The sequence below is a fragment of the Plectropomus leopardus genome, chromosome 8, assembly GCF_026936395.1.
Source record: "Plectropomus leopardus strain MGB_pleo_1.0 chromosome 8, ASM2693639v1, whole genome shotgun sequence".
Lineage (NCBI taxonomy): Eukaryota > Metazoa > Chordata > Actinopteri > Perciformes > Serranidae > Plectropomus > Plectropomus leopardus.
The window spans coordinates 14,727,763-14,753,725 of record NC_142183.1 but is presented as its reverse complement, the minus strand read 5'-3'; the positions used below and the strand labels follow the sequence as shown (position 1 = coordinate 14,753,725).

At 38.6% G+C, this 25,963-nt stretch overlaps 1 protein-coding gene across 2 annotated transcripts; it reads right to left on the bottom strand.

The window, feature by feature from the left end:
* Positions 1-1,702: 1,702 nt before the first annotated feature.
* On the bottom strand, positions 1,703-25,639 carry slc9a6a (solute carrier family 9 member A6a). Of its 2 annotated transcripts, XR_015777233.1 has the most exons (17): positions 24,993-25,639; positions 20,577-20,776; positions 18,464-18,541; positions 18,198-18,274; positions 17,850-17,962; positions 16,893-16,998; positions 14,008-14,148; positions 12,969-13,075; positions 12,634-12,722; positions 11,888-12,001; positions 11,112-11,223; positions 10,731-10,884; positions 9,145-9,175; positions 8,982-9,055; positions 7,647-7,752; positions 3,371-6,251; positions 1,703-3,191 (listed from the first exon to the last, which is right to left on the bottom strand). XR_015777233.1 is itself a non-coding variant. In XM_088080941.1 (16 exons), the coding sequence occupies exons 1-16, from the start codon at positions 25,285-25,287 to the stop codon at positions 5,979-5,981; spliced, it is 2,070 nt and encodes a 689-aa protein (XP_087937067.1). In that variant the 5' UTR covers positions 25,288-25,639; the 3' UTR covers positions 1,703-5,978. The 2 variants fall into 2 exon arrangements, 1 of the variants encoding a protein (XP_087937067.1); XM_088080941.1 differs by having other exon boundaries at positions 1,703-6,251.
* Positions 25,640-25,963: the final 324 nt, after the last annotated feature.

The window sequence follows — 25,963 nt, the reverse complement described above, 5'->3', positions numbered from 1 at the left end:
TTGAAAAACAGCAAATATTAGACCCTTGTGAAATAATCATTAAAGTGGTTCTGCAGTAAACAACAACATAATCAGTTTTAAAGAGAGACAGTTCAGTTCAGAGACAGATCATATCCTCTCAAGCCAAAGCTAAGTGGCCCTTTAAAACTACTATTTCCTCTCTGGACTGCAGCTCCACTACAGACATTCTTGAGCAGACTGGAGGGAGTTGTGCCCATATTAGGAACATGATACCTGATATCTGGCACTAAAGGAGCCTGGGAGAATAAAAGGCCATTAGTCTTGGCCATGCAGGGTGCGGCTTTCATATTCACACAACACTCTGCCGTTTTATCTTGGATGGATAAGTCAAACTTGTCATATTTTTGGGGTGTGAAAGACAATACAAAGTTACAGAAAAAAAACAGTTCATAATTTGTCAGTGTGGTGAGTGTTTGATCACATTGGGAGAATAATGTGTAGTTATTAAGTACATATTTCCTGCAGTGCCTAAAATGAATTTATTCAATAAATACAGCAGAGAAGGAGTCATTTTGACCACACACTAGATGATGGTGTCACACACCCAGAGTCAAACAGAAAACTATGTCCCGGAGCTAACCTTCCACAAGGAATAATCCATGTTTATTATTTAAATGTCTAAACTGGAAGACAAGTGACTCAAACTGCAGAATTTTGTGATTTTTAGAGCTTGGGACCCTTTCAAATGAAACAGTTGTTTATCTCTGAATCATTGCAACAACTTGTCTAAAATGTCTTAAAGTTGTGTGCAGTTCAACCAAATTTTTTTTTCTTCTTGGTTTGTATCTACTGAACTTTTAGAGGCCTGAGGAGATAAAACTATCCAGTGTTACAGAAGAAAAAAGTTAAGAAAAAACGAAGAGAAGACTCTTAGAAACATTTTTAGAGAAGAAATACTGTATTTTTCCTGTATTTTCTCACAAGCTTTCACATGTATCTTAAAGGCTTGTACCCCCTCATTTTGTCAACAACTGAACCCCAAAAGTTTGAGGTTAACACCAGCCAGCTGCAGTCTTAAGTTTACTTTATCCCACTGGAATATTAGACCATCTTTAAAGGAACAGTCCACCCCAAAATCTGAAACACATGATGTTTACATCTTCCACCGTCATAGGAGCATGAGTAATTGCATTTTTTCCTTTTGCGTGGGGATATGATTGGCAGGTGTCATTTGATAAGAAGTAAACTGCGCAAAACAAGGTTTGTGCATTATTTTCAGTAGCCAAGTCATGTTTTTGGATAAGTACTTTTTTTTTTTTGGCATTTTGAGCACCACAAGCTGAGTGCCATAAAGTTCCATTATATTAGAGAGAAGGCAGACATCTCTGCGGCCGATATCTCCAACACTCAGCAACTCACACAACATCAATCTAGACTGATAAATAGCACTATAGAGGAATCATATTTATTTTGAATTGTGGGTGAACTGTCCCTTTAATAGCTTGAAGGTTTGGGCTACCTGCCACATTTCAAGGCTACGAAGATTATAAACCACTTCTTAGCATAATGTGAAAATCCCGGATTTATGCAACTCAAATGAAATCACTTCTGGCACTAATCTTCTTTCATATTTCTTGTGAGATGGGATGATCTCCGAAGCTCGACAGCTGCGTTCTTACACGACGCTGACATCCAATAAAAGAGGAAACAAGGTAAATGAGGAAGTAATTAGAGTGAGGGCTTTAATCAAACGCACAGGCTTCTGTTTATTGACCATTGCACGCACATGAACAGGTGAGAGTATATTTACACAGATGTAAACAGTCGGTACCTGCAACACCGAAGAAGAGCGAGAATATAACATCTCTCTCTCTCTCTCACACACACGCGTACACACACACACATACACACATATACACTTGCAGGCATGATTATACACACACACACACACACACACACAGTTTGCAGTATAAAGATAGAGTGGACTGTCTGGAAACACAAAGCACAGCAGGCCTCTTTGGTCAGCTACTTCAGACAAGATTTCCAATGATCAGAGCCTATCACAATTCACCATTCAGAGAACAGAGAGAGAACACACGCTGGCAGAGCAGGAGGCAAACATCAAAACCTATATCAGCTTTTTGCAGATTTCACATTATTTCATGTGTCAATTGAAGAACGGTGGCACACAATTCTGCTTGTATATATTTTTCTTTTTTTTTTTTGTTCCTTCACCATCAGCGGAAGATGAATGATTCATGCTCAGTCATGGCAGCAGCATTCAAACACGCGCACACACACACACACACACACACACACACACACACACACACACACACACACACACACACACACACACAAACACACACACACGAGGTACCTGAATGATGAAGTGATGAGATGGAACAGCAGTATGAAAGGACTTCTAACCATCTCTGCTGCCACTGCAAAGTGGAATTAACTCTTTACAAAGAAACATCAACTTAACTTCTTCTAAGCATTCATCCAAGATTCATTCAGCTGACATCAATCTGCTCATCTTTCCACAACCTTCTGAAAACATTAAGTTAACTAATAAAAGTAGCTGTTAGATAAAACATCAAAGCAAAACAATACAACATTCTTAATGGAGGAGTGCAAATCGTTCAACTTTTGTTTTTTTTACTCCATTGTTTCCCTTCAACAACACAAAATTCAATAATAGCAAAAATGAAAAGTATAAAAGGGTAGAAAGAATAAATCGTAATCTGGACAATGTGGTGTCAAGAGGTGTGCCTGATTAAAAAACACTTTTAATTCCAAGTTCCTGCACAGCAGAAGATAACCGCAAGAAGGAAAAGCGATATCTAAAAGCCTACTCCTCCTTCCACCTCTGTATCACCACACAAACACACACAAACAGGCATTTAAAGAAAAACTTCACACAAAAGACCATTTGTATATTAATTGGTAATGCCACCTTGAATTTGTGAGGTAAACTGTCTTTTTCTCACATGCCTCCACAGAAAAGGCAAACATTTTTATTTATTGATTAATTGGGGACCACATTTACCAGAAAAACTACACCAAAATATTCATTAACAAATTGACACACAATTTGTGCAGTTGTATGATTAGTACTTCCCACACACATGTATTTTAACTAAAAAACATTATTAATTAAAACTAAACTGAGAGTTAAAGTGATCTCTTTCAAAGCCAGACAACATTAACAGAAACTGTAATTTTACCTCACGGACCACAGACGCTGCTGGTCTACGGCTGCCTCAATCTGTTAGTTTGTGTTATTGTGTGATTTTGGTGAATCTGAACTAACCTTTTAGAGCACCAAAGTCACACAAACTAACTGACTGATTCAGTGGTTAACCAGCAGTTACCATGTTCAGCGAGGTAAAATTAATATATTTACGAATGGAGTCTCGCTTTGAAGACAGCAGAGACAACGTCTCACTTTCAGTTCAGTAATAATGTAGCTTAGTGAAAATGCCTGTGTTTGAGAAGTACTGAGCATATGACTGGATACATGGATTATACTGCAAACGCTGTGTCAGAGTTTGTAAACAGATGTTTTGATACAGGTTTTCTGTTGTTAAGCCCGATCATTGAGTAAATGAATACTTTCATAGATTTCTGTGGATTTATGCAAAAAAAGAGAAACTTTTCTTCCCAAATTCAAGGTAAACACAGCATGACAAATTCATATATAAAAGGATATTATGTGGGTAGAATATTCCTTTAACTGTCCTTCCTCCATCTCTCTCTCATAGTCTGTTTTTTCACTCGCTTCTGTAACCCTATCATCATCACCATCATCATCATCATCATCATCATCATCATCATCATCATCATCATCATCATCATCACCCTTCTCCTCCTGCATCCATTTAGCCTACAGCCACTTTTTTTCTGGTTCACCGAGAGAATGAACCACAAAAACCGTTGTGTTCAACTGAGTCACCATGTTCTCAGTGTTTTCTGGCTTCTGCACACATCAACACAGCGTTGCTACAGTGACACCTTATCAACACTTCCTGTTTAACCCGCATTAACAACTGCTTTACGAAGGAGCTCGCAAAGCTCTTCCACTCTTGTGCACCCACACTCACATAAGTTAAATGTAACACATCCATCAATGAGGGCTCTTTTAAGAATATCTTTATGACTTTATGCATCTTGATGCTGATATATATACTGCATTAATGCTCGAATATACTCCTGTTTAACCATCGGACCATTAACCCTCAAGGACACTATTGTGCGCAGCCGAGAAAAACATCCAGCATATCAACAACTATTGTTGTTCTTTTCTTGCAGTTCTCATAATGATAAACTGCCACAGTACCAAAGTAAATATTTGCTCACATCAGGTTCATTGATTAGAATAATGATCAGGCAGCCGCTCTTATTCAGTGAGTTTTTTTAAGGACCTACATATAAAATGTAGGGCTGCAACAATCGGCCAATTAATCATTAAGCTAATAATCCAACAACAATTTTAATTATCAATTGTTCACCAACATTCACCACATCCATCTTCTCAAATGTATTTTTTTTTTATTCAGTCATCCAGTGAATTTCTTTAAGTTTTTAACTGTTGATCAGACATTCGTTTAAATTTCAACTAAAGCTCCAGGAAATTTTACACTTTATAGACAATATAACTTACCAATTACACAGAAAAGCTGGCAATTGATGATAAATTGATAATTGGTTGCAGCCCTGATAAAATCATATAGAGAGAAAATCAATTCTCTGATTTGTCGAAATTATACTCAATGTGTGCTTACCAATAACATGGTACTAAGTTCCTTTAGTGTCAAATTCATGCATCGATGTGTGTTTTGGGGAAAATTTCCTCCAAACTCTCAACATTAATGCACAATTGTAATAGAAAATGTTTTCACAAAGCTAAATGTGTATGACAAATGTGACTCAGCTTAAAAGCTCTGTTGCAAAAATAATACAAAACACTTTAAGGTCATCTGCATTCAGTTTTCACAAAATGTCAAAATGCAGGAGGGAAATGGCACTAATCTGTCTCCGTTAAAACTCGTTTGGATCTTGCTTTCGGAACGACAGCCCTTCGTTCTGCTGTGAGCGACATCAGCTTCTAAAATAAGGTGTAAAGTCCCTCTCTAAGTCACAGTCAAAGGTCATTGGGAGAGATCCACAACTTTCGCTGCCAGGTTACACTGTGGCATCACATCAGTACACACTATTTACAGGCGGATAGCACAAACTGACATCCCAAACACCCACTGAGTATATTGCTACCTTATGGACAGAGGTGTCAGTTTAGTTTTTTGTATTTTTTTTTCTTTTTTACAAAGGAAAACTACAACTGCATGACTGCCCATCCTGAACTTGCTCTGCTTCCAGGAGCTGATCCAGCATGGGTTGCCAGGTTTAAAACTACAATTCCCAGGCACTTGATTGTAACAAAATGTACAGTAAAGTTGTCCACTGGGTCAGCATGCCTCTGATACGCAGAGAGAAGGCAGCAACATTCAAGGTCAGACCCAAACAACAAAAGCCCTCGACCTCCCGTACGAAGAAAACAACAAGCATCCTCAGCATGCATATCAAAGTTATAGTACTCTTGTGATATACTTTACATCGACAAATTAGCTAGTGGTTGCATTTACACACTAACACATGCTGCTAGACCTCTGTGCAATGCTACAGTAAGGTGACTGACACACAGCTTTAAGCCAAACTAAGAGAAACTGACTTTCAATTGAATACGAAAAGAAAACCCTGCAAATAAATAAGACTATATTACAATTATGGCAGATGCCAGAGAGGTGTGGTAACGAGCAGAGCGAGAATGAGGTAGAGACAGTGATTTGCCACTAGAGGAAGTGAGAAGAAATGTAACTGTGAGGAAATGTGTGGGGAAAAAAAGCAAGAGGAATGACGTGGAGGAGTGAAAGAAGGAGCGTCAGGTACTGGTCTTTTGCTCTATGGCTCGGGTCAGTGTGAGTCGGACGGTATGTCTGGGTCTGCGTCGAGAGTCTTCACATCCGCAAGCGGTGCTGGGGGTCTGTAAAGGGCGGCTCGGAGTCATCCATGGGCAGCACCAGGCGTGTGCCCCTCATCACCAGCTCGTGATCTCCGTATGTCAACTCTCTATCTAAGTCATCAGAGGTGGCGGCGCCAGCAAAGGCTGGACCGCCACTTGTGTGAGAACCTGAAGCGTCTGTACTGACTGTGATGTCACCGTAAGTGAGGTTGATATCACCGTCTGTCAGGATGAGGTCAGAGTCATCATCCTTCAGCTGGCACTCATTCTGGTGAAAGGGAAGAGGAATGTTGTCAAAAAGTTACACAAAACACAACATACGTGCAACATGTGACTTTAAAGGAATACTCTGCGGCCCAAATTGACTATTTGTTTCTCTACAAGGCAGTTTGGTGGAGTTCTGTCGGGTCCTTGGCTTTTGCTAAGTCATGCCCATGTTTAAGTGTGAAGGATTTGATATAAATCACCATAGCAACTGAACCTTGTCAGCTATGTTTCATTGGCATGGATAAGTCACATTACAGATGTTAAAGCAACACTTCATACCCCAAAATGACCATTTGTTTCATCAGTTACTCAGCTCATGTTGCAATTTAATTTCTGAAGAAAAATTTGTTTTTCTTGCATGCCTCAATGGTGAACAAATAACCCCAAATCAGAGATATTTCTTGATGAATTGAAGTCATAGACGTCCAGGTTTAACAAAAGAAAAACAATATACAACATCCATTTACAAATGTTCACACAGCTCATGCAGGATGATCTAAGTCGCATTTATTCAGTCATATGCTCGGTTCTTCCCAAGCACATGGATTTTTGCTCAATCCTGACTATTAAATACTAAAATAAAAGTGAAATTTATTCATGCTCTTTTCAAAGTCAGACTCCATTGACAAAAACAGTACTTTTCCCTCACTGAACACAGGAGCTGCTGGTCTACCGTGGCCTCAAACAGTTTGCTTGTTAGTGATTTTGTGTCACTTTGGTGTTTGAAAGATTAGTATGGATTCACTAAAGTTACATAATAACACAAAAAACCTAACTGATTGAGGCAGTGGTAGATCAGTACCAGCAAAATTACCGTTTTAGTAAGTGGAGTCTGGCTTTGAATTTGAATTTCACTTTTAGTTCAGTGTAAAAGTGTAATGTTTCAGCAAAAAATGCATGTGTTTGTGAAGTACTGAGCATACGACTGGATAAATAAGACTTAGATTATACTGCACGGGTTATGTGAGAGTTTGTACATGGCTATAGTACATATTCTCTCTGTTGTTAATCACAGACTTAAATTAATCAAGAATTTTCCATTTTTGAATTCTTAGTTCACGTTGGAGGCATGCGAGAAAAATAAAGTTTTCTTCAAGGAATTGAAGGTAAAACGTGGTGAGAAATTTATATACAGATGAACATTTAGGGAGTGAGGTATTCCTTTAACACTCTACGACCAATGAATAAAGCAAACTTTTCTTAAAAAAGATTGCAAATCTGTTTAGTATTTATCATCAGAGCCTCATACCCAGCAAAACAAAACCTTGAGTTTCAAACTGAACCTCTGCACTTCATGATTCATTGATATAACTTTTTTGGTCCGTTGATACAGAATAAGAACTTCACAAACACAGAAAGCCAGAAATAGCTCTTTTATGAACCACCAATGTCTGACCTCATAGGCCTGAGGGCTGGTGAGGAAGCGGGCGAGGGGGCCGCAGCAGGGAGGCAGCGTGGCTGTGAGAGGGGGGCCGCTGTGAGTCAGGATGGGCTTCAGGTAGCTGGAGAGGGGGCGCGAGTCAAGGACATATTACAGAGAAAAAATGAACTACAAGAGAGTGCTAAGACATGAGAAACAGGACCAAAGATTACTGATGAGGTGTGATTTAAGACTGCTAACTAAGCATATTAAAAAGAGGGCAATATCATCGAAACTTGAGTAATATAATTAATCTACTTAAAATACATTAATAACCTTCATACTACACAGCCAATAAAAAAGACCATTTGTCTTCTAGTCTGTGCCTGGTGCTCCCTCTGCTGTCTGACAATGTGAACCACAGGAGTACCCACTCGACTGAAACATGTTCGATACCTCACAAGTCATCCCATAGCCTTCATTTATTCTTAATCCAACCTGCAAAGGTTTTGGAGTTTTCGCACTATATTAGCAGTTTTAACACCTTGTTCCATTTTTGTTTTCTAGTTATTTTATGACCATTTTTTGCTGCTCATGTTATATTTTGTTGTGTACTTGTGCTTATGTTTCTCCAAGTTTCTGTTCAAGAAGCGAGCATTTCTTAGAGGTTGGCCATCAATGCACCTGCCTCTAATAACATCTACCTCTACATTACTATTTAAAAAAAAACATCTGAAAAGGGCTCTTATTTGCAAAGACCTGATTACATCAGTGATTAATTTATAATCAGTTTTAATAATAATAATAATAATCAAAATTTGTCATTTGTACATTTTTATAAACTTTGAATTACAGCTTAGTTTTAAAGTTTTGATCAATTTTGCACTGTTTACCTTTATCTTTTTTGTTTTTATAAATGATTATAGTTATTTAATAGGGAAGGCATCCCCATAAGCCATTTCTTGGCTTCTAACCTCTCCTGCATAATGTTTAAACATTTTTTTTTCAGATTTTTTTTAGCCTTTTTCAGCTTTAATGGATAGGACAGACTCAAGAGCAAAAGGGGGAGAGAGAGGGGAAGACATCCAGCAAAGGACCGAGGTCGGCCTTGAGCCTGTGGTTGCTGCAGGAAGGACACAGCCCTTCTACATAGGGGTCCGCTCTACCAGGTGAGCTACCGGGCACCCCACGTTCAAACTTTTAATGTCCTTTTTCTGTCTTTTTTTACATGTCAATGTGCAAATAAATAGAACAAAGAAATAGTTAAAAATAATAACTTATCTTTTGAGCACAGACAAAAGAAAAATAAATTGAGTTTTCTTTAACGTTTACAACAGTAATTAAAAATAATCATGTGTTGCCAAAGGATACTTGTGGTCGAAGTTATACCAAATCCTGAAAAACCAGGCACTGCTTCTTCTCTCTGAGCCTTCGGCGACGCTCAACTGTTCAAACAAAGAAAATGTTTTTCTTCCTGTTCTTTTACAGTCAAATGACATTACAGCATTAAGTACTTCACAAGGGTCACACTTACTGAGTTATCTTGATCAGAGTCCACACCCACTCTGTAACGGAAACAAACACGCCAATCAGCTGCAGTTATGAACTTTCAAAGCACAACAGTGTGGTGAAACGTGTTTATCCTGTTCAGAAAGTTCCTGGTCAGGTCATGTTACTTTGTCTTTACCTGAAGGTAGATTTGCTTTGCAGGAATCTACACATTTTACGAAAAAAAAAAAAAATTAAAAGTACTCGATGCTCTTAAAATCACTGCAGGGTTCAATTTTGGTTACAGTTGTCAGAAAAAAAACAATTTTGTGATGACTTTGAAGATCATCTTGCCTATTTTTCCTGTCTTGACAGATATGTTTAGAGTGTTTTTCATCCTCTGGTCTGCCATCCTGGCACCAATTTCATATCGCAATTATTAAACACTTTTAATTATGATCCGTATTCTGTTGTGAGAGCGAGGCCCAGAGGGTCGCCGGTGGTCCTGCCGGCCTCAGAGGAATTTTTCCAGCTCATATTGTTTCCACGACTTCATCCATATTTTTTGATTATTTCATTTGTGAATTTTCTATAACAAGTAGTTAGTAAACTGACAGCTAGCTCAGCTAGTTACTCTAAAGTCATGTTTGATTGCAAGAGATTTGTGAGATTTACAATTTTGAGGGTTTGGACTCTGGTTGTTCCTGAATGAATTCTTTTAGCGTGTGTTGTACCGTTATGGCCAGGTTGTTGCACTCCACACACTATTAAAAAAGGGTTAAAATAATCATTGCATGTTGCTATGTGTGGGTTTTCAACATCTGTTATGATATAAAAAATCTTTCATTGTGCGCAACGCTTAAATACACAATCCTGAGCAGCAGGGTTGCAGCAGTGGGCGTACTGTAAAAAGCCTCAAGCATTCAGCAGAGCAGAGTCAAAGGATATGCTGGATGATTCTTTTAATCTGTGGAACCAGTTAAACAAGAGGGCCATAGAGTCTGTACAAAAAAAGCACGAAGAAAAGTTAATTTCTCTGGCTTTATCGAACATGTTAAACAGGCCCCCAGGAAGTGCACCGGACTTAAAAGCAGGTTTGCACTTTTTGCAGCACTGTTTGCTGCCAAACAGTGGAATTACAACTTCCGGGTTTGTCACGATGCCATTTGGCCGAAAATACGTTTTCGCCTTGACTTAAATTGTGAAAGAGACGTGTGTAAATCAATTGAAAAATTGTATGGTTATCACAGCCCTCGAGAAAAGATTTTTTTCACTACCAGGAATTCATCTATACGATCGGATTACAATTCGAAAGCCTGCAAGATTAATTCATTTTTCTTTATTCACTTTAGTAGAAGGCTAAACGGTTAATAGCTTGGCTGGCTAAATCTCCAGCGCTCGCTTCATGGGACCAATGATGCAGAAGATCCAAGGTCATTTTACATCTGGAGGTTGTACTTTTTGTAGTCATGCACCACCGAGAGACTTTCGTAGGAATGAATGGCTCCCCACCTCCAATGCTGTATCTATTTTTACTTTAAACATCCATGGTGCCACTCCTGTGTCAACAAATGCTAACTGCAAATCCGGTTTGATGCAGGAATGGATTTGACAGGTGAGTGAGAGGCGTACCGTATGCGCTGGCAGGACAGCATCTGGGTGGTGCCTCCTCCACAAATCCAAACAGTGAAGAAGACCACTAGAAGAGTGGTGGTAAACATCATCTGGCGGGCGTATGTCGCTGTGTCCCTGATGGAGAGGGCGAAGGTCATCGCTCCCCGCAGTCCTGAAGCGCACAGACACAGAGACTGTTACACATAAACAAGTACACGAGTTTCTATAAAACACAAATCAACTGATTTCTATTTACAGTCCAGTGTTAGTTAGCTTTTTATCTATTCACAGGGGACTGCAAGAAACTTAAAATATTCTACAGCATCTACAAAGTGCGTTTTTACTGCATATAAGAGTACATATATATATCATGTCTTCTTCTATCTGTATACCACTAACCTGCAAACATCATCATGTGCTGGAAGTTGGATCCGATCTTGTTACGTCGTCCCAGATTAAGAAGGAATGAGAGAGGGTAGATGTTTGCAGCTCTTCCCAGGAAAACTGACACCTGAGGGGGGAACGAGGTTAAAGAGCGAACAACAAAACAGAGAACTAGTGAAGGTCATACACTAAAAGACTTTTATAGGGCTAAAGTCTGACACCTTCTCACATCTAAAGACAAGTTTTTGGTCACAGATTTTGCAAAGACTGCAAGTCTTGTACGATGAATATTTGTAAGATTTATAAGATTCTTTGTACGGTTATTTCCCATCCTGCTCCTGGTGGTAAACGTGTGCCAGACTCCCTTTTATTGTGTCAAATATCGACAGGATTCTTGTCAATGTGGCATCAATATAATCCATAAAGATAAATTGTATTTGCATACAAACTTTACATTTTGGTTTTGGACGCCTCAATTCTCTACCAGCCTCTGTGCTACTTTAGTGGGAGGAGACTGTGAGAATGAGAAGTAAACCAATTTCCAAACTTGAAATTTCTCACTTAAATAAGTGCCGGTTGGTAGCTTAGATACACGCTCAATTAAACACAGACTTCTGGAAATCAGTACAATCGCTGCAAAAGTCAAAAGTTCAGTGTAAGCCGGCTGTGAGAACTTTCCTCCTCTGCATTGATATCAACATCTGAGTGAAAATGGTGTGATAAAGAAGAGTGTGATAAAGAAGTTATATCAGGCTCTGTCTGAACCGGAAAGTTTCATATGCAAAAGATACAAAAGCTCCAACGATGAACATGGGATTAAAGATGTGGCTCTGGAAGGTGAACAGCGTCAGACCCATGTAGGAGAAGATGAAGTTCTCTGCCAGGAAATTTAGCAGCTCAAACAGCTGAAAAACAAGAAAAACAACAACAGCTTTAGATAACAGCAAACTAATTACATTCACAGAGAAACACAATTTAACAAATTTAACAGCTAACTACACTTGGCTTCCACAGCGTTCCCTGCAATCAAACTTTAGAAATTAAAATTTCAGAGCACATATATATGCAGTTATTTGTTTAATTACACTGGAAAAGAAATAAAAATAGATTTTGAATTCTCTTCGTTATTGTTGTTTCTTTCACCTGCATTAAATCTTGTATGTTTGGTCCTTTTACATGGTGTGTTTGTGAGGAAGGGTACAGCAGAAAAATCAATGCAGCAGGTGAAATACTGATTAACCCTTTCAGTTCTTGACTGCTGAATGTGGCTGAATGTGTTGAGCCACAATATCAAACAGTGCATACATCAACATACTGCGCTTTGCCAACTAACCTTTACTTTGCACCATTTTATTGCTTCTAAACGGACACTCGCCTTTATTAGTTGTTAAATGTTTTCACTTTTAAAGAGTTTTTGCTTCAGCTGTTTGACACTGATAAACTCAATCTTTAACTTTTCTTCTACTGTCTAAATAAAGGTGTACATTTTCAAAAATGAACAGAATAACCAGTGTTGTGGTTGTAGTCCAGGTCTGACCTGTTTGGTCCTGTCCTGGGACTCGGGGGACAGGTTGTTGAAGGTGTAGTGGGCCTGAGTGATTCCACAGAACAGCACTGCAACCACACCTGCAAAACACCAGGAGGCAACAGCAACAGAAGAGTTTTGTGTTTGTTTCAAGAGATTCTGAATGTAGACGCAGCTGCAAAACAGTCTCTGCAACTAAATTACTAAACACAGTTTTATAATTTATTCCTTTATCTGATCCTTTCTTACAGAACATAAACAGATGAGATTACAGTATCTTTTGGGCTGTTTTAGCACCATGATTGAATATGTGTGTGTGTGTGTGTGTGTGTGTGTGTGTGTGTTACCTGTGAAGCCACAGGCCTCAGCCAGCAGGAATGTGCTCCATGACATGAGGAAGAACAGAGCTGTCTCTAACAGCTGAAAATCCCTCAGCTTCGTGAATTTAGTCACGTACGGCCAAGAAGTCAAGGAGTTAACCAAAGAAACTGCAAAATGAATTCATATGGTAACGTCTAAGAGAAGTGGAATCATGGAATCTGGAAAAGTTGGATATTGTGGGGAGATAATAACAACCGCCAAGGATTACTTATTATTTTATCAGGACACTGGGCGGAAAAGTGTAGCATGGGTCAAGGATGAACCCATTCAGTTATGGAGTCGATCAGAATTAAGGAACAGACGCATTATATATTTTTCACGATCGTTAACACTGCCATAAATGCCCAACTAAACGAAACAGCCAATTGTAGAAATACGATGATCCCATAACACAATCCACATTCACAGTAACCAGTAATCCTCTGGGACAGCCTACACATGTAGTTGCTCAATCTTCGGCGGTCTCATAAGACAACACTGCCATAGTTCAACGCCTTTTTTTCAAACTTAGGTGTGGCAACGCGAATGTAAATACAAACACATATCATGCAAATCGTATACTATTACTAAGACCCACATACGACAAGTCTACAATAATCTCCGCCAGAGAAATTAAGGAAAAATGTTTTGAACTGACACTTCTCAAGAACAAGCAATGATGCTGACTATAAGTACATAATAACAGCTGAGATGATGAGGCATCACCTTGGCACAGCCATATTTTGACATCATTCTATGTCATTGTTCCGCTATGCATCAAATAAATTGCTCAAGGCACATTTTGTCATTTGCATTTTTAAAAAATCTTATTTAACTTAAATTAACACTTGGATATTATTAACAATTAAGTAAATAATTGAGATTTAATTTAACACTAAACGGTGCTTATGACTTGTAAACATGCTTCAGTGGATTAAGTTCACATTTTATTACTTGTCTTATGGAAAAAGTTTTATAACTAGCTATTTCTTATATATAAAAGACTAAATAACATAAAAAGATATGAGAGCAGTGACGACTCCGGTGGCCACTCCCAGAGCAAAGGAGCCACTGAAAACCCCGAGGAAAATCCAAAAAGACTTCAGCATCGCCATGACCTCAAAGGTGTGACTGTTGTCCCCTTGTGGCTGGTAGGCTACTATAGACCTGATACAACAAAAGTGTAAAGAGAACGTAAATCATGGCAATCATTTAGAGTGCATCGAGTTATGTACATAAACTTCTTAAACTTAAGTTAAAGCCTGCATACATAAAATGTAGAAAGCACTTATATAATAAGGTGTAGCTTTCTAACCTGCAGAGTAAATAGTTTTCTTATCTGAAATATTTTTTTGTCAATAACTGCACATTCCACCACTATAATAGGTCTCCTCCTACAGGGCACTATGACAGCATTTCAGGTTTGCTTCTGCTGATAAAGAGCAGGCTTTCACGCCAAAAACTCACACACGTCTTCAGTTAAAATAAAGAAAAAAGCAGAGTAACGTGGAGGTCAGAGGGGTGAAACAAAAGAGTTTCAGACTCTATTTGGATAGTTCAGTGTTAACGTATACTCAACGTATAACAAAGTGGGTGAACAGTTTAAATATGTAGACCAGGGGTTCTCAATCTTTTGTAATTAAGGCCCACTTCTGAGGAAAATCTCCCCAAATAAACTCTGATAAAACATAACATGACAAAAAAAGAAGAAAAACATCTGGGCTGAAAACATGTATTATGCCAACGTCAGCTGTTAATGTTGTGATCACTTTCTGTTGTGCCTGAAGTTCATCTCTTTTCCACGGGAAATATTTTTGGCTTTCCAACACATCCCGGGCTGCTTTGTGCGTCTCTGGAGCTTTGATGGTTTTAGCACCTCGTCTGACAGGATTTCACCACATTCAACACACTGCGCTTTCTGCTGAGCATCACTGCCCTGCCGCTGTATTTCCTCACAACATGCTTTGGAGCTTTTACCGGCTATTATTTTACTCTGTTTCAAAAGCAGATCCCTTTTGTGTCACTGCATACGAGGGGACATCAGCTCGCCGCCACTGTGGGAAAACACATCTATTTCTAGTGGTATCTGGTGATATAACTGATTTTTTTTAAATTATTTAATTTAACCAAGGCAGTACATCTGCAGCCCGCTAGATGACACATAGCGAGGCCCACCAGTGGTCCCTGGCCCACTGGTTGAGAAGCGCTGCTTTAAACTGCACGTATGAATTATATTAACAAACAATGACAAGAATAATGGGACCTTCATCAAACAGTGGACATCATTAGAGGCTGATAAATACACATTTTTAAGGTGGAAAACCAAAAAGAAAAAGAATACGGACTAATTTCATTCCTCTAAGACAATTCAGATCAAACATATCAATGCAGAATCCTCAATTATTAGGGATAATTGGTATTTTCCCAATTATCTGTGTCAGTGTTTTATTTTGATGATGGCCAATGAAATTAATTAATAAAAAAGTGTGTGTATTATACTCAACTAACAAAGAAAGCAAAGAAAGTGTCATCATGGGAGGAACTTTTCCTTTTTAAAACATCAGGGAGATATTTTAATTTATTCATTTTTTAAATTTTCACTGAACTGACGTTTTGTGTTGGAGTTTGTTATAAACCAAATTCTAAATTTTGACAGAAATATTTTCATTTTTATTGTAAATGCATATCTGTTCCAAATATCCGTTATCGGTCTCATTAAGTACTACTAATTGATATCCGCCCTGAACAATCATTATTCGTCTACGCTACTCAAAATTACATTTATATATTACTAAACGGTTTTCATATTGTGGTGACAAACAATATAATTCCTGCCTGAGTTGTGCTCAAAGACAACGACTCTTTGACTTAATGGAACACGACAACATATGAAGTACCGTATCAGTGAACATTTTGCTGAAATGTTCAATATGTCACAGCTACCACGCACAGTACAGTATGTTTTTCATGAGAGTCTCTTTATACAGTTATTTTGTGTCACTTTGTAGTTGAGTGCCAACACTGAACTATTCCAGTAAAGTCATATTTAATAGTAGAAGGTCATACTTCCTCTCACCAAACTTGGGTCAAACATTTTTTGAAAATAACTGAGTTTTTAACTGGAGTCTGGGAGGAGAGGAATTTTATCGCAGCAGAATTATTAAGAATTCAGCAGGATAGTTGTCAGTCACAAAAAGCAATTTTTCAAATATTTCGCTGAGATAGTTTTGCGATAAAAATGTAGTGAAAGTGATACATTCACCCTCTCCATTCACAGCCTCCACACTCAGAAAACAAATCACCCGGCATTTTGTCTATAAGCATTCCTGGCGTCCTGCCTTCTCTTTGGCTTTTATATATATATATATATATATATATATATATATACAAAGTCCTCAGACATAATAGGAATGTGTTTGTTGCTGACTCACAATATCAACAAAAAAAGAAACAAAAAAGCTAAAATAAATGAATAAATAATGAAATGTTTGGCATCTCTAGTTGAATAAGCCAGAGTTGGAAAAACAAATGGCCGGTGATTTGTCATGTTTGTCCCAAGGCACCGCAAAGGCACACAATGCCATGCTCTACTTAGTGCACCCGTTCAATGGGCCTGTCAGAGTGTCTCCGCAGGGACCGGCCCCTCCACTGTGCCTGCTATTATAATTTACAATTCTGTGGAAATAATAACAGTCCCATGTAAAGGAGGAGAGAAAAACTGAGTGTTAGCTTAGAGACCACCTCGTGGTTAACGTGTCGATAATGAGAAGCTGATATTAGGTTAGTTAAAAGGTCACTGACAGATCGATGCAAGAGCATGACTTGCACTTTCAGCATTTCTCTCAAAAAGCCAGAACTTAGTAGCTCTGTGCACATTCAAGGTGGGATGGATGCATGTTTGGGTGACTTACGAGGACAAAACCACGGCCACTGCGTCGTTGAGCACGCTCTCCCCAAACAGCAGAGCGTACAGATCCATGTCGACCTGCAGCTCGTTGAAGATAGCCAGGACCGTCACTGTGGATAAAAAGGAACACACTAAATATCTCTGATATTCCTCCATGTTTGAACTGAACAAAATAATTATACTTATCATGGAGTAACATGGAAGCGGGTGTCAGGAGCTGAGTTTCAGTGCTGTACTATTTACTAATAATGTAAAAGTATACGCTAATAATTAAAGGGACAGTTCACCCAAAATCAAAAATACATATTTTCTCTCTTACCTGTAGTGTTATTTATCTATCTAGATTGTTTTGGTGTGAGTTGCCAAGTGCTGGAGATGTCTGCAACTCAGCAACTCACACCAAAACAATCTAGTTTTATTAAAAGCACTACAGGTAAGAGGGAAAATTTGTATTTTGGATTTTGGGGGAAGCTGTCTTTTAAACATATAGCTTTACTTTATATTTTTAACGATGTTTCACTGTTTTTTAGAAATAGCAAATAAGACAGGACTTGCACTGACGGTCATTGAATAAATTGTACTTCTGGAAGTTGAAATTCCAGAAAATTTTAAGCAGAAGTGTTTTATCAAGTACTTATTCAATTATTTTTGTGTTTTCTGAGCTTTATTTTACCAGCTGTGGATCCCAGCTGGACTCTTCCATCTCAGCTGGGACTTAATGGCATTTCTAAAGTAAATTTATTCAGTGTGACTGAATTATTCACAATTGAATTATATTGTATGCAACTTTGATAAATCCTGAGTTTGTGATGAGCTATTTGTGGCTGTGTGCTGTGTGTGAGAATGCGTACTGAAAACTTTGAGTAATTCAAGAGATAAAAGTGAATCCACTTCTTAATAAGTGTGACTTGTAAGCATGAAATAAGTTGTCAACAAGAAGACTGGGAATAAGCAAATGTACCAGGGTCTGTGGCTGAGACGATGGCTCCAAAGAACAGACAATCAGTGAAGAAGAAGTCTCCACCCAGCTGTCCCACCTGCTTCATCAGCATCACGCAGCCGTACATCAGCAGCCTGACGGAGGAACAGAAGGTGGTTTTGCACGTCATCATAAACAACTCTGACTTCAGTGGCACTTCACTACCACAATAACCGACATATATGAATGCTGCTCTGACTCTGAGCTTCATTTTACTGTTGTGGTTACAATACAGTAGCACATGTTAAATAAGAACAGTGGATGTTTTTCTCAGTGTTGTTTTTTTCTGTTGTTTGCTTTTTTCTTTTTTTTTTTAATTAAAATTCTTACCCAATAACAAAACAGGAAATAACCGTCCCCACGAAGGCATAAGCCAGTATGGATCCCATGTTACGGAAAAAATGTTTCTGAAAGACAAAATTAAACACATCGTCACATGACTATCATTATTACTCACCTCTAAAGACATACACACATATCTGGATTTTAAAAGTTCATACTGAAATGAAGACAATACTTTTTTGGAGTCAAACATGTTAAAAATATTCACATTTCGTGTTTCTGCAACAGAGAGAGTGCCTGAAAAACAACTGTACCCTTTTTAAACTGTAGCCAGCGTGGAAGATGATGGGTGGCAGGAGAATATTGAAGAACACTTCAGGGTCAAAGGTCACCTGAGTCACACACAAACAAACAGCATCATACTACACATCTGAATCAACAGAAAAGAAGAGACAAAGCTGTTTTGGTGGAAACTTTGAAGCTGTTGCATTATTAGAGAATTTAAATAAGCTAATTAATCATAAATGACACATCTGGGGCAGCATTAGGAAGTTTCCAGGACAACTGACAAAAAACTGTTGTTATAGTAAAACCACAAAACAGGAAAAGGGGACAGCTTCTATACACAGGCAGAGCCAAACATAATGACTAATAGCATTTTTTCCCTTGTAAATCTAGATTAATGCTACGTTAAAAGTTGTCTGTATGTAATTATGTTGTGTGACAAAATAACATCTGATGTTGAACACATCTCCACCAACAACAAACAATGCTGCAGCCGCCTCTGAGGCATTTTGTTTACATGTGTTACCTTCCACGACAGCGTTGAAACGGCTGGTATTGTTTTCACCTTGTGAGTCCACAGAAGCCATTTTGCCCACTTTGGCAGGTGTTTATATGTCTTTCTGCAAAGCGCTTCTTCTCAACATCATAATGTTGCAACCGTGAAAGATGAAGTCACAAAACTTCACAGGTGGGTAGCGGAGATCACAATGAAAGCCAAGTTTGAGGACATGTGTGGTCGGAGCTAGGCGGCTGGAAGCAGGAGGTGGGCAGTAAGGAAGAAGTCATAGAGTGCTGCAGGGATGACGTTTTTCTGTAGGTTGATGCTAAAGTTGGCGCTGCCCTGGTTCCCTCGTCAAAACACCAATGAGAGTTTTCCATTTCATTAGAGCAGAAATTAAGCTCTATGGTGAAGAAAAGTATACGACACGTATATTTTGTTCAGCAAGATAATCTCCACCAATGAACACTACTGTTTTTAGTTTTGAGGCCTAAATGCAATCGCCAGAAGTAAAAAGCTGACATTAGGCTATAAACAAATACACCACAATCCCATGACTCAACATCCTGACAACAACGAGGCTGTAAAGCCGTGTTCGGCGCGGTTCGGTCTCATTTGGCCACTTGTTAGCAACCGCATTTTTAAAGACACATAAAAGCTTATAAGCGTGCTATTTACTGATGTAATTTATGATGTAGAACAAATGTAAAAGTTTATTAAGCGTGTTTTAACCACAGACCTTATTTGAGGCTTATAACCAAAAACACATGTAAATTACCCACTGACTTTAGAGCAGGGGAACCGGAGGTGCTGAAGTGTGTTTACTCATTTCTGGGTTTTAGGACTCATTCCTGGAGCACTCTATTGCCCCGCCCCCACTTTACATCTCCGGCAAACATTTGCTTTAAGTCGGGGATCGCGGTATTGCAGCTAGAGCGATCCCATTATAGTACAATCTCTAGTAGTTTTTGGGAGCTATGATTTTAAAATAAACAAAGCATCTAATTTCAGTGCTATTTACCAGACAACGTTTCGGTCCAAGTCATCAAAAATGCAAATCAAAACAGCATAATAGTTATGGATCCAGAACGTCCAAGTGACCCTCCTGACGCAAAGAGCATCTGTCCCCCATCTTTCATTTATTTCTTTTCTGTATCATATTTAAATGAAACTTTAGAGAAGAGTTTCCTACTACTTATTTTATCAGAGGTAATAAGACTTTCAGAGAATTCGTTGTGCATAAAAACAATGACAATGATTTTCTCAATGTATTGATTACTCATTTTGTCTACACAATGACAAAGGTGACAAACTTAGATTTTCCGTTAATAACGTCTTTAAATTTCATGCTAAGTCCAAACAATAACATTTTCATTAAACTATCATAAATGTAAAACACAGAATTTCTCTGCTATGGATCAATAAATGTTCATGCCGATTAATTTTAAGTTGAAGATAATTACTTATCAATTAGTCAACTGACTGATTCAGCTCCACATTTTACAGCTGCAACACTGACAGTAGAAAAAACATTGAACCTGTAGATGTTTTACAGCAACATGACAGTGGTGGTATTATACAGGTTGTTGTGGTCAGACGCCACATTTCAACTGAACATTTCAAACATGACTGTCGGCCTGTACCTTTCGTAGCATCTCGTTGTCTTGCACGTCGTTCACCTCGTTGGCACTGATCTCTCCTTTCAGAGTGTACTCGTAGAACTTGCCACTGACGTTGACCAGCAGCGTGGCGGGGCTGGCATTAACGTGGCAGCTCATCGTGACGTTGCTAATGTCCCGAGGAACGTGGATGCCGTAACGCAAGACCACGCCAACAAGGACACCTGCGGGAGGAAAAAGAGCAAAGATAAATAGGATAAAGTGGGGAGAGTTGATTAATGTAAATCATAGCTGCAACAAGGAGGCCAAGATCAATGACGAGGTGTCAGTAGAGGAGTGAATTTGGACACGCTTTGATTTTGGGGCCATCAAATGTTTCAGTGGGATTATTTTCTGGAAAGGAAATGGAGAAAAAGTTAAATTCTTAGCTTCACAAAGCTGAACACCCACTCACAAAGGCTAAAAGACATACAGGTCAGCTTCTTCTATGACTAAATATGAGCCAGACAAACTGGGAATAAAAGGCCCGCACTCAGGAGGAAGTTGACTGAAAATATGCTGGGAATTTCATGTCACCATATACTTCATGCTTATCTAAATATTAATGTATAAGCTGACGCCCAAACAGATGCAATACAGCTTACACGAGAGTATAAGAGAGATCAAGTGAAGTTTATCCATGCCAGCTCTTTTTAACAACAGGTCTTTGACTTTTTCAGCAGAAATTTCCACTTATCAAACAGGAAACGCTAACACTGTTACACATACCATGCCACTGAGCCAGGGTGATAAAACCTGCAGCCTGGAACTGACACATTTAAAAAAATCCATTATCACTGTTATTAACTTGCTTTTTACTACTACGAAATGTCGAAACGTCTTTTGTAGAAAAGGCACACCGGGCTGCATAAGTGAAAATAACTTTGTATTCTTTGGGTTCTTGTAGATACTGAATGTAATATGAATCTGCTACAGTGAAACACCAACGATCAAGCCAGTTAAACTTCTCTCTAGCTTTCCAGCATCCAGATCTTTCAGCTCAAATCCATCTGATAATGCAAAACGTCATCATCCGCTAGCTCTAGAGCTGTTAATTACAGTACAGATTTTACCTCCACATTAGGACGGATCGAAGAGAGATCCACATTTCTCAGATTAAACTGTTAAACTAGGCAGTGCTGACCAAATATAAGCCAAGATTCTGTCACTGTGTCGTCTGTTTCTGGCCTCAAATGTTTTTAGTTAACTGTTTAATGGTAATACAACATCATTTGTTACCAGCCGGCCGCCATATTGTCTTCAGATGGGAAACTCGCTTTACATCGCCATCATCAGGATTGGTCCGGTGCAGTGCATTCAGGTAGATTTAGGTTTTCTACCTTTTGGGCTAAAGTGAAGAATTTTTCTCTCTTTTCTCATGTCATGCAATTTCAACAGTATTTTGGTCTGTCTACTGCAGCCTATTTCAATGAAAAGACCATCTATCCAACAGTTAAATACTTCTATAAAGAGAATAACTTCTTACAAAGTCAGCCAACAATCAGCTTAAAAACTATCAATGATTAAAGGTCTTGTGTTTTAGCAGGATCCTAAAAAACTCATCCATGCATTTATCTTATCTGTTTTTATGGGCCTCCCTAAAAAAATCAATCACACAGCTGCAGCTGATTCCAAATGCCGCTGCTCGAGTCCTCACCAAGAGCAAGAAAGTGGATCACATCCCTCCAGTTCTGAGGTCTTTAAACTGGCCTCCTGTCTGCAAAAGGACTGATTACAAAGGTCTACCACTGGTTTATATCTAACACTGAATGGTTTGAGAAAAAAATACTTTCTGATGTTCTGTTACATTATATGAACCATCTGGACCCCTCAAGTCACCTCAGATAGGTCTGCTTTCTGTCCCCCGAACACAGAGAGGCGGCATTTAGTTTTTCTGGTCCATATATGCAGAACAGTTCCCAGAAAACTGCAGGTTTTCTCCAACTCTTATCATTTTTTAAATCAAGGCTTAAACTTCTGTTTGCAGCTGCCATTTATTAAATCAAAGAATTACTCCCTTCTTATGCTGGACTGTAATTTTTATTCTAGTATTTTAAACATTATTATATTATTGTATTTTAGCTTGTTTTAATTCTCCTCTTGGCACTTTAACGGCTGTTTTACATGAATTTAATTGTCCAAAGTGTTTCTTTTTTTACTTTGTATGTAGAGCACTTTGAATCACCCTGTTGCTGAAATGTACTATATAAATAAACCTGCTTTATAATAATCAGGAACTGCTTTTTAGATCTGCGTGTGTATTTACATATACTTTGCTGTATCATTTTCGTTTATTTTGCCTTCTCACTTACTCATTCCCTCATTTGTTTATTTACTCGTTTAATTTGTAAGTGCATTTGTAAAGATTACATGTCTGATGGTCAGGAGTGGCTGCCTTGCCTTACAGCACAAGCAACTTCTTATCCACTCATAAACTTATTTTAGAGGTCTACTCAGGACAGTTTCGATAACACTTCAGGAAATGCCGGCTAAGATCTGACAGCCAATGACAGCAGTGAATGGTGTTTGTCCTATGAGGTGTAAGAATGGTTTATGTTGGTGTCTGAGTGAAGGAGGAAGCAGTCAATCACATGTTGTGCAGCCTGCTCGATAACCTCAAGCATATTTGCTCTTGGCCTAACCACAACATAGTAGAGAGAAGTGAAATTTTGGGCTGGCTTTTCCATGCCTAAGTCACTTAGCTACTTAGATGCAAGTTTTTAAGGTGTTTATACTTCTGTTCATGAGAGGGGAGGGAGTGATGAAAAGAGGGGCGGGATGTTTAACAATTTTTTAAGCACTGGGTAGGGGCTTATGTTTCCTATTTTTGGCTGCATAAAGGGACACACTAATTTAAATGAAGGTATTTTGTATTCATTTTACTGCTGATTTCTAAGGAAAATTTGCATTTCAAACCTGCCAGGAGCAAAATTACACCATTAATCATTGCCAGAAAAAATAGAAATAATCATTAGATTTCAAATTTGCAACTGTCCTTGAACACACTGTGGGACGAACGCTTCCGTGAGAAAAAAAAAACATGACCAAATTTAAGATTAAAATAGTGATATTTCATATCTAAAACAGCGTGCAACATTTTGCTATGGTTTCTGGACTGAACATGTTTCTTTGAAATGATGTGCTGCAGGCTTTGAGGTATACATCTTATCATGTTTGGCGGGTATGTTGGACGTGAACCCAACCAGTAGCAACATATAAATAAACCAAATTCTGATAAAGCTTTACTCATTGTACTTTCTTTTTTCATTTCACACTTGCTTTGGCAATGCAGACGTAACTTTTCCCACACCAATAAAGCCTTCTGAATTAAACTAAAAAAAACCCCAGCAGTATTCACCCACCGAACCAAACAGGGTGTTCAACCATAACACTGTTTGTTTAAAAAATATTTTGTTAGGGGCTGAACGCAGCCCTGGACATAAAAATTGATGTGCCATCAAAATCACATTGTTACATGTCATTTAAAATTCTGCAAAACAAAAAAATAACTGTTTAAACTAACAAACAAGTATGCATGACAAGAGTGAGAAACCAAGGTTTTTTTCAGCTCCAAGATTTTGTCTTCAACTTTTAACTTTCAAACAACAAAGTGTACACTTTAAAATTTTACCACTAATTTATGGTGGAGGGTCAACAGATTATCGGGGCCGATATCTGGCAGTGTTTTGTTTTAATGATCGCCGATAAAATTAATTAATGAAAAAGTGTGCGTTACACTCAACCAATACCAGGGAAGGCAGTCTGCAATACAAGAAAGTGTCAGCATGGGACAAACTTTTATTTTGTAAAACCTCAGGGAGCTATTTGTAATTAAACATTTTTTATTTAAATTTTCTCTTGACTTTATAAAAAAAAGTTGCTGGGAACTTGCTCTATATGATGTCTAAAGTTTCAGTTTTGATTTAACATTTGCTAAAGGCATTTAAACAAAGTTTTCTGTTAGTGTTTGTTATATTCCAAATTCTTGATTTCAGCATACTGTAAATACATATCGGTTCCGAATACTGGTTATCGATCTCATTTAGTACTAATAATCAGTATCGGCCCATGAAAAACCAATATCAGTCACAGAGAGTTGTGCATTTCCCCCAAGTCAAAGAAGTGCAAAGTTAAAAATGTGCAGGTTAGAGGAGTGTAAAACAAACGAAGTCATACCCCAGCTACCCCTCTCCTCTGATAAATACAGAACAGTCCCTAAGCTTGTTATCATGCAATATCTAGCTGCAACAGCCCCAAATACACGGTGATATTAGTCACTTACTGCCGGAACTGAAAGACTGAAATTAGATATTAATACGCAGTCGCTTCAGATATAATCACCGGTACAAAACGACAGTAATGACACTGATGACGTCTCCCTGTCACGCCGGAGCATCTCACCATATATCATCGCCAGCCCGGTCTCGTGCAGAAACCTGAACCGCCGGTGTTTGAACAGCCAGATGGTCAGGATGGTGAGGGTGAGGAGCATGATGAAGATGAGCAGGTCCGCGCTGTCCTGCCTGTGGCTCTCCTCAGCCTTTTTCTCCGTAACGATGTTCTCCATGGCACTGTCCTCCTCCTGAGGTGAAGATGCTCGGCACACACAGATGCTCACAGACAGGCTCACGAGCAGCAGCAGCCACAGCGTCCTCGTTGCCCTCCAGGCGCTGTTGACAGTCACTTTAAACACCATCTCGGCTGCTCGGCGGTCAAAAGGCCGCGATGTCGTCGTGGATAAAAGCAAACTTTGTGCTGATATGATTCACGAACAGGGGGGAGTAGAGAGGAAATAGACGACAGCAACAGAGTAGATTTCGACCCGGAGGTGAAAACTATTTTTTCCAGAAAGTGTACAATGTTTATTTCAGTGTAAAAGCATCATATCGATGTGTTGTTAGTTTAAAATCAACCCCGACAAATGCATCTTCGTCTAACGTATTGTGATGTTTTTTACGACTTTTAAATGAACAAAGAAATAGATGTGGTCGTTTTTTTTACGGGGCATTTCCGTAGCTTATGATAATAGTTATACCTGAGAACTCTTATTGTGAAGTCTTTACTGTTAATCATTCTGAACAGGATGTGAGATAAGTATCTGAAAAAATGTTCGTCTATCGCTGAGAAACTGACCAATTAGGCTTCTGTGCGACATTAACATTAAATGTTAATGAAACTTATTTCGTAGAAAATGTAACAATTCCTATTTTGGCCCGAGTGTTTTTTAAAACGGCAGTTGGTTTCACAAACAATGCAAATAGCACAACTATGCGACAACTGCTGACTGCATTTTTAACATTATGGTAATGCTTATATTTTTGTTTCACTTATTTGTTTGCTTGTTTTGTGTGTTTATTTGTTTTTTTATATTT

Bases quoted from the DNA above. Each gene is read 5' to 3' on its own strand.
- slc9a6a (XM_088080941.1), bottom strand. From the start codon at position 25,287: ATGGTGTTTAAAGTGACTGTCAACAGCGCCTGGAGGGCAACGAGGACG. The intron at 20,777-24,992 runs GTGAGATGCTCC...TTCCTCCCGCAG, and splicing joins CGGGCTGGCGATGATATATG to GTGTCCTTGTTGGCGTGGTC. The intron at 16,999-17,849 runs GTACATTTGCTT...TTTTATCCACAG, and splicing joins CGTCTCAGCCACAGACCCTG to TGACGGTCCTGGCTATCTTC.